The sequence below is a fragment of the Nelumbo nucifera genome, chromosome 4 (assembly GCF_055504915.1).
Source record: "Nelumbo nucifera cultivar China Antique chromosome 4, China Antique-T2T, whole genome shotgun sequence".
In the NCBI taxonomy this organism is placed as follows: domain Eukaryota; kingdom Viridiplantae; phylum Streptophyta; class Magnoliopsida; order Proteales; family Nelumbonaceae; genus Nelumbo; species Nelumbo nucifera.
The window spans coordinates 68,244,986-68,259,831 of NC_142652.1; the positions used below are offsets into that span (position 1 = coordinate 68,244,986).

General features: G+C 38.0%; 2 protein-coding genes across 2 annotated transcripts; one reads left to right on the plus strand and one right to left on the minus strand.

The window, feature by feature from the left end:
- The first annotated feature begins 224 nt into the window (after nucleotides 1-224).
- LOC104586046 (putative L-cysteine desulfhydrase, chloroplastic) lies at nucleotides 225-4,142 on the plus strand. Its single transcript, XM_010243146.3, has 2 exons — nucleotides 225-2,195; nucleotides 3,733-4,142. Exon 1 carries the CDS (start codon nucleotides 816-818, stop codon nucleotides 2,190-2,192), a length of 1,377 nt encoding a protein of 458 aa, XP_010241448.1. The 5' UTR covers nucleotides 225-815; the 3' UTR covers nucleotides 2,193-2,195; nucleotides 3,733-4,142.
- A 161-nt stretch (nucleotides 4,143-4,303) lies between these two features.
- On the minus strand, nucleotides 4,304-6,726 carry DGAT3 (diacylglycerol acyltransferase). Its single transcript, XM_010243147.3, has 2 exons — nucleotides 6,254-6,726; nucleotides 4,304-5,325 (listed from the first exon to the last, which is right to left on the minus strand). The coding sequence occupies exons 1-2, from the start codon at nucleotides 6,671-6,673 to the stop codon at nucleotides 4,603-4,605; spliced, it is 1,143 nt and encodes a 380-aa protein (XP_010241449.3). The 5' UTR covers nucleotides 6,674-6,726; the 3' UTR covers nucleotides 4,304-4,602.
- Between the last annotated feature and the right edge of the window lie 8,120 nt (nucleotides 6,727-14,846).

Genomic DNA, 14,846 nt, shown 5'->3' on the forward strand with positions numbered 1-14,846 from the left:
TTAATACGATTTGGGCCATTCTATAAAAATTTCAAATAATATACATACCTATATAAATAATAAATATATATTATTAATATTTCGATTTAATATGATTTATGGTTTAATCTGATTTCTAAAATTTAAAAAACCTGATCAAACAAAAAAGTTACGGTTTAAGAAATTCTCAGACGAAACCAAACTATCTTAAAGGTCAAATCAGACCAAACAACCAATTTCGGTTCGATTCGGTGCGGACCATATAATTGACACAGTGACAACCCCTACCCATGACGATCCCGCGCGCAGGTCAGATCTACTGATCTTCCCTTCCCGGCGAGAGCTTCAGCCCTCAGGCTGCGCTTCCGAGTGAGACTATCTCAGTCTCAGCAGCTACTGAGTCATCGCCATTTTATTACTGTTCGTTCGAGGATTCTGTTTCTCCCGGCCGGGAAATCTTTCGATTACAAAGTCTTCGATTCATATTTCGAATAAACAATTCACATACCAGTTTTTGCCAAAAATTAATACTATCAGCTGGCAGGTGCACATTGCGCACCAGTGCGTTTCACAGTCAGAGATGCTCCTCCTCCTCCTCGGTCCCCATATCATCAATATTCCTTCATACCCCCCATCGCTCTCACACTTTCTCAGTCTCTCCTAATGAAAAAAAAAGAAAAGAAAAACTGAATTTTTTATTCCTTCAGTTGGGTCTTAACAATTACAAAATAATCCATCGAATCCCAAACCGAATCCCAAGCTTAATTATGGTTCCGATGATGGGTCCTCTTTTTCTGGTACACGAATTCTGCAAACACTACTAGAATTTTCCAGCCATGGATTCTTACGATCAAGAATTCAAAGAAAACGGAGACACCACTTACGACAACAACAACAATCACGTCTCCAAGAAGTTAAAGCTCTCTCCCTTCATCTCTGATTCCGAAATTCGCGATGAGTTCTCTTATCACGACCCAGGAGTCGCTCGTATCAACCACGGCGCTTTCGGTAGCTGCCCTGCTTCTGTTATCGCCGCTCAGCGCGAGTGGCAGCTTCGGTATCTTCGGCAGCCCGACGACTTCTACTTCAATCAGCTCCAGAAGGGAATCGTCGAGTCCCGCAAGGTGGTCAAAGAAATGATCAACGCGGAGTCTGTCGACGAAGTCTCGATCGTCGACAACGCCACCACGGCCGTCGCAATCGTGCTTCAACAGGTGGCTTGGGCCTTTTCGGAAGGGCGGTTCCAGAAAGGCGACGCTGCGGTAATGCTCCACTACGCGTACGGTGCCGTCAAGAAAGCGGTTCAGGCGTACGTTTCTCGCGCTGGTGGGCACGTAATCGAAGTCCACCTGCCCTTCCCCGTTCATTCTAACGACGAAATCATCGATGAATTTAAGAAGGCATTAGAGAAAGGGAAATCCATTGGAAAGAAGGTCAGGTTAGCAGTGATCGACCACATTACGTCGATGCCGTGCGTGGTTATTCCGGTGAAGGAGTTGGTTAAGCTCTGCAGGGAGGAAGGCGTCGACCAGGTGTTTGTAGACGCTGCTCATGCAATTGGTAACGTCGGAGTCGACATGAAACAAATAGGGGCGGATTTTTACACCAGTAATATGCACAAGTGGCTTTTCTGTCCTCCTTCGAGTGCATTTCTCTACTGTAAAAAATCGCCCAAATTTTCTGATTTGCATCATCCCGTAGTTTCTCATGAATACGGAAACGGGTTGGCTGTAGAGAGTGCTTGGATTGGGACGAGGGACTACAGCTCGCAGCTTGTTGTTCCTTCTGCTCTTGATTTCATCAACAGGTTTGAAGGTGGTATAGATGGAATCAGGAAGAGGAATCATGAAGCTGTTATTAGGATGGGGGAGATGCTGTCCAAAGCCTGGGGGACGCACCTTGGATCGCCTCCAGATATGTGTTCCAGCATGGTCATGGTGGGTTTTCCTGCTTGCTTGGGGATTTCTAGCGATTCTGATGCTTTGAAGCTGAGGAAACATCTTCGGGAGAGTTTTGGTGTTGAAGTTCCGATATATTATCGAGCACCGAAAGAGGGAGAAGTTGGGGCTCAGAACAAACATAATTGTGTAACAGGCTATGCCAGGATTTCTCACCAGGTTTACAACACAGACGACGATTACTACAAGTTCAGGGATGCGATTAACTTGCTTGTCAGAGATGGGTTTACTTGCGAGATGCTTCCCTGTAACTGAAAGGTATTGTTCTGACCCTGATCTGTTTGTGTTACCAACCAGTTCAGTGCTGAACTACTGGTTCATGAATGAAATTAAATAGTATTTATCCACCATTGCCACGTTCATTCTTTTCATTTACTCTTCTGATATATAAACTATAGAGCCCTAAGCCCATTGTTCAAAAATTTTTCAACTATTCTGCTGTTGATTACCAGCTACCAGTGATAATAAGAAAGAGAAAAATTTTCTCTGCTGTTGCTTACTGTCTTGGGTCTCTGTATATAATATGGAATTTCAGCAAAGAAAATTTTCCTCTGACAAATTGAAAAGCAGTGGAAACTACTCTTGATAAATTCCCGTATTGGGTCTTACATTGTCTATTTGTCTTTGACTGCATCTGAGACTATGATGGACTAGCCATTGTTTTGGGTTTTACCTAAACTTATCTGCACTACTAGATCATCATGCATCCTTTAATTTTGTGCTCCTTATCCCGACAATCATTTGATTCATCACATGCCTTTTTCTGCTGCCTAATATTAGCTTTCCAAGTGGGACGTAACGTAACAGTACCTGAATGATATGATGATATTGATCTTTCACCTTTGTGTGCAGTGTGCACAGTTTGGGTGCCAAACATTCCTTTCGTTAGCGAGAGTACATGGAAAAATTGTGATTATTGGATCAGTGAATTTTTTGGAGGGAACTTTCTCTTAGTGCCCGTTCGTTTTTTGGATTTTGGCAGGGGATTTTAATTCTTATCCATTGACCAAGATACCTACCTATCTTCTTTTTTCAGATTTATATGGGATTCATGGAAAATTCACTTTCCCTGGGTATGACTGGGTAGCTAGGTAAATACCCTCTCCTAGGTGGATAAATAACTTTCCCACATGGGGGAATTTGCTACATATGGATGGGACAAAATTCCCCCTTTTAATAATGGCTTTTTATGATAAAATTGCCAAAACTAGGATACACTTACCCAAGTAAATAGCTTCCCAAAATTGTAGTTGAAGGATTAGGGTTTTAGTTGCTCTTTCATGTTAATAGGCCATGCTATATTTAGGTCCCGTTCACTTTTTGGTAAGTTATTTACCCGGGTAAATACAATTACATGGGTAAATTTTCCTTGGGAAACACTCACCTAGGTAAGTATATTTACCCATGTTCTTTTATTTTCCAAGTAAAAAAGGAAATGACCATTTTAGCCATAAAAATCCATTATTAAAAAGGGCATTTTTGTCCTGTTCAAGTGTTGGAAACTTTTCCCCCAGGTGGGAAAGTTATTTACACACCTAGAAGATGGGTATCACTTACTGGGTAAGTGGCACCTAGGAAAATAATTGCATTTAGATAGTTGGGGACTAGAGAGTGGGCAAGTTCTTGGATCACCAATAAAGTGAAGCATGATACTTTGTTTTGTGTAAATGCTTTAATGGAGTAAGAGAATTATTGATTTAGTTCTCTGAAATTGAAAGTTAAATTTACGAGTATATTCTACTACTGGTGGTTTTTTCTTTCTTTTTCCTGATGATGATGATCTTCTGTTTTGCAGCTTCATAGAATCATGGAAAGCCTACTGCTGCCTACCGAGAAATATGATCATTTTTCTTGGATGTTGAATTAACTTGTTCTCATGTCTCATAAATTTCCAGACCCATTAATTGTAGAAACCACTGACAAGCCAAGTGCAGATCAGCGTATAATCAGAGGGGCGAGTAGACTTGCGATATTGGTCTTGTAATTGCTTAACAATAATAAACGGTGGTATGCTTTTCTAGTAGTTTAGCCCAGCGGGAATCAAGCATAATCTACTTTTGCAGGTTTTGGCTTGCTCAATAGTGTATTGTTAATTGTGACTTGTGAGCTACTCTGTTGTACATTTCCTAGTAAGTTCTCTTTGTTGTGAACCGTACTTATTTATTAGTACTGAATGTATTATACTTGTTATTGGTTGCTCGTCAATGTTATTGGATTACGATAAACAATGATTCTAACCTCAGTGTTTATCATGGAAGCCTGGTTATTGCTCAACGATACTGTGGAAATTCTCCAGAGGTTGCTCAGTTTCTTCTTTGTGTTGGACTTGTTTCTTCCCAAGAAAAAGGAGAATCACAATGAAAACGAGAAAAAAACACATCCAAATGCATTGCATTCACCATTTTCTTGCTAACTTCATCCATATATTTTCAATCAATTCACTGTGTAGCCTGTGGACATTAAAAGAAAACGCATAAAGTAATCCATCTTGCTACTACTAATACTATCTTGAAACAAATGTTTGCTTTCAGTAAGCTCAGATTTCCACCAAGTTGATCAACAAGTCTGCACTTCATTGATTGATCATAATTTGTTTAATTGCACTTGTTTCCGCTATCAATTTAAACCTTATTTTAAATTGAAGGCACAAAGGCACCACTTTGTTTCAAGACACTGTCAACAGACCAAAATCATCCCTCTCTTCCCCAAAGAAGCTTTCTACAATTGTAGCTACATCCTTCAAGCCAACACCAATGAACAGATGATTGCTTGGGCCCCTGACAGATTCATCCTTTCCCTCAACACCCAACCCATTCAAAATCCGCACGTTAGCACCATCCCTGCACTTGCCCATGCACTTGCACCCAACAACAGCTCCTTCAACCCCAAGTCTCTTTTTAAACTCTGTCAACAACATCTCAGCACCTAATTTCTTGCACTTTCCACCCATGCAAACTTCAATCCTCTTCGTCGATGCCCCATTTGCTAAATTACTTTGATCATTGACACCAACGCTACTTCCACTGCAACAACTAGCATCACTTCCATTGTGGCATTCTCGTTTGCAAATGTCTGCACTGCAATCTTCAATCTTGTCTTTGTCTCCTTGGATTATTGGCTCACTTGGGCTAGTTTGTACTGCACCTACCTCCTGCTCTGGTTCGTCTAACTTTGTTTCTGGAGTATCATTTCTCAGGCAGCTCATGTCACCGATTTCTTCACACTCACTGTCAATTGATTCTGAGTAGCCTGCAGAAGATTCACGGTTAACCCTGCTTTTCATCTGCGCAGCTTTCATCTTGGTCTTCTCTTGTTTTCTCTTTCTCTTCATCTCCTTTTCTTTGGCTCTTAACTGTTGTAGTTGTGCTAATAGAGCCTTTGCTGCTTCCTGTATTTACAATTCAAAGCAAAAAAAAAAAAAGATCAATTTGTTTTGCTTTGCATTTCTACTAGAAACCATCTTGTACTCATATTAATGTTATAATTCCAAACCAGAAACAATTTCTCCTCCATGAATGAAATTGCCCCTGCCAACTTTTAAAGAAAGGATCAATAAACCATCCACAAAGAAGGAAAGGAGAAAGAAAAATTATGTCTAGAAATCTCGCTAAAGATATATTTTTTTCTGCCTACTTGTAGCAACATGAAATATGAAAATGCAAATTGAGTTTATTTTCCCTTTTTTCCCTTTGTATGATATTTCAAAATATTGACCAAAATGTCAGTCTATCTATCCCTGGAATTATTGGAAACAAAGAACCCAAGAAATAGTTGGAAACAAAAAAAAACATATATGCTATTGGTGAAAAATTCAGTTCTTTTGGATAATAACAGGATATTGATATTGAAATAATAAGAAGAAACATATTTTGTATTTTGTCCAAATTTCAGCATTTAAGATGCGATTCAATTTTCAACTTTTCACATAGAGTTACAGAAGGTATCTTTTGTTTTTTTTTTTTTTTACTTTTTTGGGTAAATCAATGAAGAAATTCAACTGAAATTCGAAGCCATATTCAATTGATGGCGTCCAAACTAACGGGAAGCAAGGATACTGGAAAATTTTAAATAACAGAGTCCACATAAAACCAAAAAGAAAAGCTGTGGAAGAATGGAACTAACGGAGCTTCTTCCCCTTCCTCTCCCAGAAAAAGGAAAAGAAAAAAAAATAAAAGGAACAGAAAAGCATTCAAGAAATTTCTACCGAGCCTTTAAAGCATTCATTTGCTCTAATTCAACCAAAATCCAACAAAGAATAGCCAAAAGAGACGATTCATTCAGAGAGACATAGTCGATTTAGTAGTATGGAATCTTACCGTAAACATCTTCCCCTTAACTTCCGCAACCATCCCATTTTCAACCTCCAATCCAAAATCCATTCCAGAAAACTTCAACAAGTCCTTCGATAATCCTTTAATCAATTTCGACCTCTTCTTTCTTGTTGCGATTTCTGAGCTCTTTTCCTTCACTTTCTCCTTCTTGTCCCCACCTGATCTAGGTGGTACATAGTACTGCAAATGCCCATTATTGGAAAATCCAGAACTCGAATTCCCTGAAAACGTTCTAGTCTTTATAACAACATTGGGATCCCGAGGACCCACGATACGGAGGTTGCCAGAAGACCGGCTTCCGGCATCTACGCACAGACAAGATGAAGACGCTTTTAAGTACTGGGTATCAAATCCAGCACTAGATAGGCTCGGAACTGACCGGAAGACAACGCCGGAGACTTCCATTGCTTGGATTCGACGACGGGAAATTTTTAAGAAAACCGCAGTAGTGGAACAAAGCATCAGAACGATTTTTATATTGAGTTGGAGGGAAGGCGAGGAAGCGTGAAGCGCTTAACTAACTGACGGACACGTGACCTCGTACTATTGGTTGGAGGAAGTGGAGATGATACGGATGCAGCTGCGGCCTGGCGCCTGGAAGCACGTGACCGGTTTCGGTTTCCCACACTTGAGGCATTTCCGGACATGCGTTGTAGGCAAGCACTCACCGTTGGATATTCAGCTGCGGGATCAAACGGCTTGAATAGAACCACGTGGTTCCACGCCAGAAGCCAAGTGGAAGGTGGTGTTCCCTCCTCTGAACAAAACTATTTCTTTTTCATTTTTTGTAAAGTTCTTTTGTAATAGGACAAATATGTCCTCAAAAGACCCGGTTTATTTTGCTTTTTTTCTTTTTGGTGAAATGATGATTACTTAGGAAAAAACAACAAATAATTTCTCTTAATAATTGGGTTTTTTCTCTCTGTTTTTTTTTTTTTTTTTTAATTTGATGATTAAGCAATGAATGTATGAATAAAGCACTGTAATTGAAGCAGTGAAGCAATAAGAAAGTGTTAATCCTCTTTAAAATCAACTTGTCCCAAACAATCTTATTATACAATCTTGAAACCCGAATCCTTATAAGTTAGAAAGAAGGGAGGGAGGGGCAAATCAGGTATTTAAAGAAGCAAGGTATATGCCATTATTCTTGCTTTGATGCAAAGGTATACAGCATATACCATTATTGAAGGATGGATCTCCCTCTCCTTGGGTTCTTATAATGATTCATGATGTCAGCAGAATTGCAAGTATCCCAATAAAAAATGGACAATCATCTTTCCGTAAGATAAAAAATAGACAAGGGGAAGATAACCCTTTCGGCCCACCCTATGTCTCGCTTTATGATTGCTTTTAATTTTTCACGCCTGTGCATCAATTTATTAAGTGAAGGTTAAATAATAGAAACATACAAAAGAATATAATTGTTTTATACTTTTAATTTTTAAATAATTAATAATTATTTATATTTTGGGTTTGATTATGACATGGAAAAGATATGATATCTGAAAATTTTTTGACCAATCAATTGCTATCATAAATGTGGTAGCCAATCAAGTGTTATTTATCAAAATTCATGGGTGGATTTTGATTGATCAAAACTCTTATGATACCATATCTTTCCCGCATCATAGATTTTTTCTTATATTTTATATACTACTTTTAATATTTTTTTACATTACAAAAATAATAATAATTAATTTCAGCTAGGGTTGTTCTTCAAATTGATGAAACTAACCAACCTGACCAACTTGAATTGAGTTGGTTGGTTTTCTAGTATTTCCGGTCAACTTTGGTTCAACAATTTCCCAACCTAACCAAGTCAATTTCACTTTGGCCATTTATAAATCGACCAAAATTAATCTACCTGGCCATATATATATATTATCATAAATTTTAATTTTTAATAATGCCACTGTAATTTTTTAAATTTAAATTTAATTTTTAAGCTTAAATCTTTTGAACCGACTAACCAAATCGAAAAAATGACCTAAACTTATACAACCCAAGTTGTCTGATTTTCACTAATGGTCAGTTAGCTACGGGTGACCAACTCCCCAACTTGACCAGGTTGATTTGGTTGGCCAAACAGCCTACAACCAAACAGAACCAACCCATGAATACTCTTAATTTCAGCTAAATTAATAGTTTAATATGTCTCTAATAAATAATAATAGTTTAATCTCCAATAATTATTGAAATTTTATTGTAAAAATACACAATTATTGAAAATATATTGATAATGAAAATATAATAATTATAAAATACAATAAATACTAAAAAATATATTAAAGTAGTCAATAAATAGTGTAATCTCAAATAATAGTTTAATCTCTAATAAATATTAATTAATAAATTAAACTTAAAAAATTAAACAACAGTAGTTTACTCTCCAATAATTATTGAAAATTTTATATTAAATAAAAAATAGATTTATACATAATTATTGAAAATATATTTACCGCAAAACAATAAATAAATAATTAAAATACAATAAATATTAATTTTATTATATATAGATAATAAATATAGATTATAATTTTATAATTATTATTAATAAATATTATTTTTTTTTAAAGTTATTTTCGGAATTGTTAATTAATATAAGTGAAATTAGTTATTTACAATATTATTCTGTTATTTAGATAATCTCATTATTTAAATTTGAAAATATTAATTATTTATTGAATTTAATAATCCATAAAATTATAATTTATACTATTATTATATAATTTCGTTATTAATTTTGTAAAATATTAAATTATTATTAATTTGAATATTATGTTATAATTATTTTATAGTTTTAAGATAATTTTTAAATTTGTTACACAATTTCATTATTTTAACTATTTAAAATCTAGTTATGTTATATTACGTTAGTTAAAATATTTAGTTATTTAAATATTTAAATAATATATAAAATATTTAATTTTTTTTTGTTATTTGAATTTTATTTCTATTACAATGATTACATAATATTAAATATTTTATTATATAATCATTTATCCATTTTTTATATTTTGTTATTTAAGATATTTAGTTCTTGAATTATTTAAATAGTATTTTATTTTTTACTGTTAAATTTTTATTATTTGAATAACATTTAAATTGAATAATTTGAAAAACCCTAATTTATTGTTAGTAAATTATTTCATGATGTATTTTGAAAAAACATAAAATTATTAATAGTATGAATATTATTAAATCAATTATAATTATTTTTGTTTTTAATAAATATTTTAAGGTTATTATATAATTTTTTGAATATTTAAATAATTTTAAACTTTTTAATTCAAACTTTCTTTAGATAGTTATAAATAAAAAGCGGGGGAGAGGATAAATAGGAATTAGAGATAATTTAGGAAAAAGTGGGGGATAATGGGGGAGGTAGCTTAGGAGAATTTTTAGTTGATGATATTATTTAGGTTATTGGGAACATGGGAGAGAGAGAGAGAGAGAGATTTTAGGTAATTTTTTTATGGGGAAGGAGAGCATCTCATTGGTTGTTTAAAAATGACATGGAGTAAAAAAATAAAAAAGGAAATAAAAGGAAAAATTTTCTAAACTGTTGTGACCAAGATCTCATTTGCTTTTTGGTAGTTGGGTTTTCGGTATGTGGCCCACCTTCAATCACGTCTTGCCACGTATTAGTCCGAAACTATTTCATGACACTTGTACATGGTCGGATCCTGCTTGAATGCACCTAAACAGATCGGTTTATGAAGCTCGAGCAAACATCAACCTCACTTAAGAGAACCATAACAAATCAGCCCATCGGTTCAAAGCACACGCTTGATTTCACTGCTCCACACTCCCGACTTGCTTGTTTGACTCGGACAACTAGTGGTCTGAGGAACCTCTCCGACCTCAACATGCCTCCGACCTATGTGGAATGATTTCCCTCTTCTCCATTTGCATCGTATAGCCGGTCCGAGATATTCAAGGACACAATGCCTACTTGGCAATGACAAGCCCGCTTCGCAGGGAAATGAATAAGGACACCCACAACATTGTGCGGATGTATCCCAAAAGCAATGGGCGAATGAGCATTAACAGCCCAAACATGTTGGGCATGTCACAATCGAGTCTTGAAGTCTATATATGGGTGATCCTTCACCCTCAGAAGGTATGCTCACTTATTGGCACACACACTCTCATGCTTTGATTCCTACTCTGTTGTTTTCTATCACCTTGGAGAGTTCAGTACTTACTTGACCATTGGAGTTCCTTTCCTAGGAAATCCCCCGAGCCCTTCGACATCATCTGTCTTGCATATTCAACATCCAAGCACGCTTGTCGAGCTCTTATCTATCATCAACAATAGGGATCAAACACATTTGATCATCATCAATTGGCGTTGTTTGTGAGAACTATCGAACACAAAGGCCATTTCCTCTTTCTTTTTTTTCACTATGTCTTCTCCAAAGAACAAGGACACTCAAGTCGCTGGTGGATCTTCCTCTGAGGGACAGTCCTAGAATGTTGAGCCCTTTGTGACACCAAGGGGGGGTGACTAGCATCCATCTACAAGCTTGGGAAGAACACGGAGCTGCAGCCAAATAGTAGCTACCTTGAGAGCAGCACAATACACCAATAGGGGGCAGATTCTGGCATGAAATCAAGATAACTAACCACCCGCACCATCGGAAATTCCTTTGGCTCCAACAACACCTCAGAACAACAAACGGCAATGATAGCCTTGTCCGGACCTGCATGTCAGAGCAATGAGACCACAGTTATGTGCTTAAGGAAGAGGGTAGCAGAACAAACTCTTCCTACAAGTTGGACAACTCACGCTCCACGATGGTCTTGTTCTCCAAACGAAACAGATATAGAAGGCATCCTCGACATGAACCTGTCAAGAGATGACTGGGTTCTAGGGAAGATCACCACAATAGTTCGTCTAGAGACCATGAACCCAGTTGGTTAGACACCTTGAGCGCCCCAAAGCTCTAATAAGCAAAGTTGGGGTAAGGGAGGTTCGTCTAGATGATCTTGATTACCACTTAGGCGTTCTTGGACTCCGCCCAAAAGGTACCAAACCTATACACCATTGAACTTCAAGAGTGGAGATATCTTGATGCAGATCAAATAAGCAAACTATCTAAAGTAGTCCCCATGCATGAGAGGTAACTTGGCAAATGGAAACTGGGACCGGTACTACAAGTTTCATCGGACCGTTGGACATGATACAATGTATTGTTAGGACTTGAAGAATGAGGTCGAGGATCTAATCCAATGTGGTTACCTCAAGCAGTTCGTTAAGAAGGATGCCCGACCTATCAAGTATCCTAAATATCAAGAAAAGGAGGTCGAGGAAGAAGCACTCATCGTGGTAATTACAATGACCGTTGGCAGATCAATAGTGGTCGGGTGCAACTTGACTGCCTGAAATGTTAGACAGTTTTGTATGCCCTTAGCTTCAATCATTTTGATGTACTTTTGTTATTTAGTGGAAATAAATAAAGTGCATGTTTGATTCATGTTGTTTGGTTTAATTCTGTGTAAAACCCTAAAACTGGACATTTGTAGAGACTCATGTTAGTTTTAAATGTTCACAGCCGTTGGATAAGTCTGGGGAGATTTATCCTGCCAAGGCTGATACTGGTGTGCCACCAAGTGTTGGGATGGCCTGTCTCAGCCATCAGGGTAAGACCCGAGGCACATACAGCATGGGATTACTTGAATCCTTGAACCGGACCAGATTTCCAGTCTTGCCCTGGACCTTGGAGATAGATGGGCAAAACTGGAAAGTTACACCTGACCCCTAGACTCGATTATGACACTTCACTAGGTGCTGGATCAGGCTGCCTTTGATATGCCAATCAGTGAGATCCTTAGTGGGGATCAAAACCTGGGTATGTTGGGGCAGTTTGAGAATTCATCTGAGTGGGTGGTCATAGTGACAGAATCGGCCACTTTGTCGGACAAAGGGTAATGATCGGGAATGCACTCTCTCTGATGGAAACCAAACTGCCGGCAGTTGATTTCAATCGTTGGAATTTTGTTTTTGCAAAATTAATATATTTACATATATATGTACGGTTTCAAAATGTTTGCAAATGGTTTTAATTCCCGGGATTCATGTGAGAGGAGAGTGCGGCACTGTTCCTTGCAGCCGAGGGAGAGGTCCTCTCTTGTCGGGCAGTGCTTGATCATTAAGGGCTGAGAGGTTAAGTGTAAGACCATTTAGGATAATACCTGATGGGCTAATCTTGCACCTGCCCACAGTCCCTGGGTTTTTATAAGATGGCTTGGCCCAGGGACCACTTAATGTAAGTGTTGGGCCCATAGGGTTCATACGATGGACTCAAGGGGTTCATTGAGATTTTCAGTGAATTCGGCTGGGCCTTGTATTAAAGGCTGGGCCGAACCCATGTGGCTGGTGTGTAGATCAATGCTTGGGTCCCACGCCATACAAAGAAGCCCAACTGGGCAGCAGATTGGAAACTAATTAAACACTGAATACTTAATGGGCCAAAAGCCCATTTCGAAGTGGGCTGATATGATCACCCATCAATGGGGCGAATTTGAGATTGAAGTTAGCAAAAAGGATTGGGCTCTTAGCCTTATCCACTCTTAGAGACCAAATTCAAATCAGATTTGAATCTGGTAACCTCCTGATAAGATCAGGAGTAAGCTAACTCTATCTGGGAAAGGGATTAAGATTATCCCCTATCCAAATACTGATTTGGATTGGGATAACTCCTAATTAGGAGATTTCTTAATCAAGAAGAAAAGAGAGGAGATTTTCGAATGAACCAAGAGAAGAAAATCAGATTTCGATCCAAGAGGTTCTGGTAAGCAAGAAGGGTTCCTGCGAATTGAGATTAGATCTCATTCCCTCCAGAAAAGAAAACAATTCAGCTTTTTCGTTTCTGGAAATCTCCTCCTGCCGCCGCCATCTGCATTGTTGCAAGATTTGATCTTTGCAGAAAAGAAAGTCAAGAAACCAGTTCTTGACATCAGTCTTGCAAGAAAGACTGAAAGAATTCAGTGTTTAGTACATCCAGGGGATTCTTGTGAAGGATCCAGTGTGTAGGACGCACCCTGCTGGTTCTGTTCCATCCACAGCTGTGTCATCTTCAGCAGGGACAGATCTTGGAGCATTCTTTGGGCGTGAACACCAACTTTGGGAGATACTGCTTCTCCGGATCAGGTATAATCCTCCCATTTATCTTTTGGTACAGATCTGGTTTGATTAGGGTTCAAGTAGATCCTTGAATATTGTATTCTAAATTCAGGGAATATGATTCCCAGTTGGGAGAAGGCAGGAAATTTTTGAAATTCGCCCCACCCATTCCGCAACCTTTATGGCGTCCATTAGATGGATCCTACCATTCTTTCATGAAAAGCATTAGTTTGGGAGTTGTAGTCCAGAGAAAGCAGTCCACCACCGAAGTGGTCAAAACCAGATGAAATGATCTCATTCGGAGAAGAAGACTTGAAAGATCATGCCCACTTGCCTCATGATGGTAGGTCGCCCTTGACGTCTTGTTTTTGGATGCTTTTGAGAAGATTAAACTTGACAAAAAACAGCTCATCCCAACTGACGCACAATTGGTTGGCTTTAGTGGGGTTGTAGTTCATTCAATTGGGAAGATCAACCTTCCAGTAACAATGGTGACCTCGTCGAACAAGGCTATTGTGATGATAGAGTTTTTGGTTATTGAAACACATTCGCCATACAATGTCATATTAGGTCACCCTCTTTTGCATTACCTCTAAGTTGTTGTATCTATGTATCACCTCGCCATGAAGTTCCTAATTGAGCGAGGGATTGACATAGTTTAGGGGGATCGATTCGAGTCGAGAAAGTATTGTGTGGTGGCACTTAAGGGAAAGCAGTCCTTAACTATCGAACTAGACTTTCCAAATGAGATCGGCAATAATCGAGGACAGATCATCGAGGAAGTAGTGTTGGTTCCTTTATTTGAGAATGATCCTGAGAAGAACCTATAGATTAGGTCACTTCTTCAAGATCCCCTTTGCACAAAACTGGTAAGATTCCTTAAATTAAATTCTAATGTTTTTGCTTGGTTAGTCATTGATATGCATGTGATTGACCCATCTATTATTACTTATAAGCTTAACGTAAATATGAATTTTAGACCTATGAAACAAAAGAAAAGGAACTTGGCCCCTTATTTGTGCAATGCCATTGACGAGGAGGTTAGGAAGCTCTTGAACACCGATTTCATTTGAGAAGTGAAGTACCCAGACTGGATAGCCAATGCGGTACTCGTTAAAAAGGAAAGTGGGAAGTGGCGCTTATGTATTGATTACTGACCTGAATAGAACCTACCCAAAGGATAGCTTTTCACTCATATGATAAATCAGGTAGTAGATGCCATAACAGGATTTGAGCTATTGAGCTTCATAAACGTCTTTTGAAGCTACAACTAGATCCAGATGGATCCCTTAGATCAAGAAAAGAGTAGTTTTATTACTAAAAATGATTTGTATTGCTATAGAGTCATGCCCTTTGGCTTTAAGAATGGTAGTGTTGGAAGGGTTAGGATCCATTATATGGATGGCCGAACCATGCTAAATGGCTGGGTGAAATTTTCCTAATACTTCT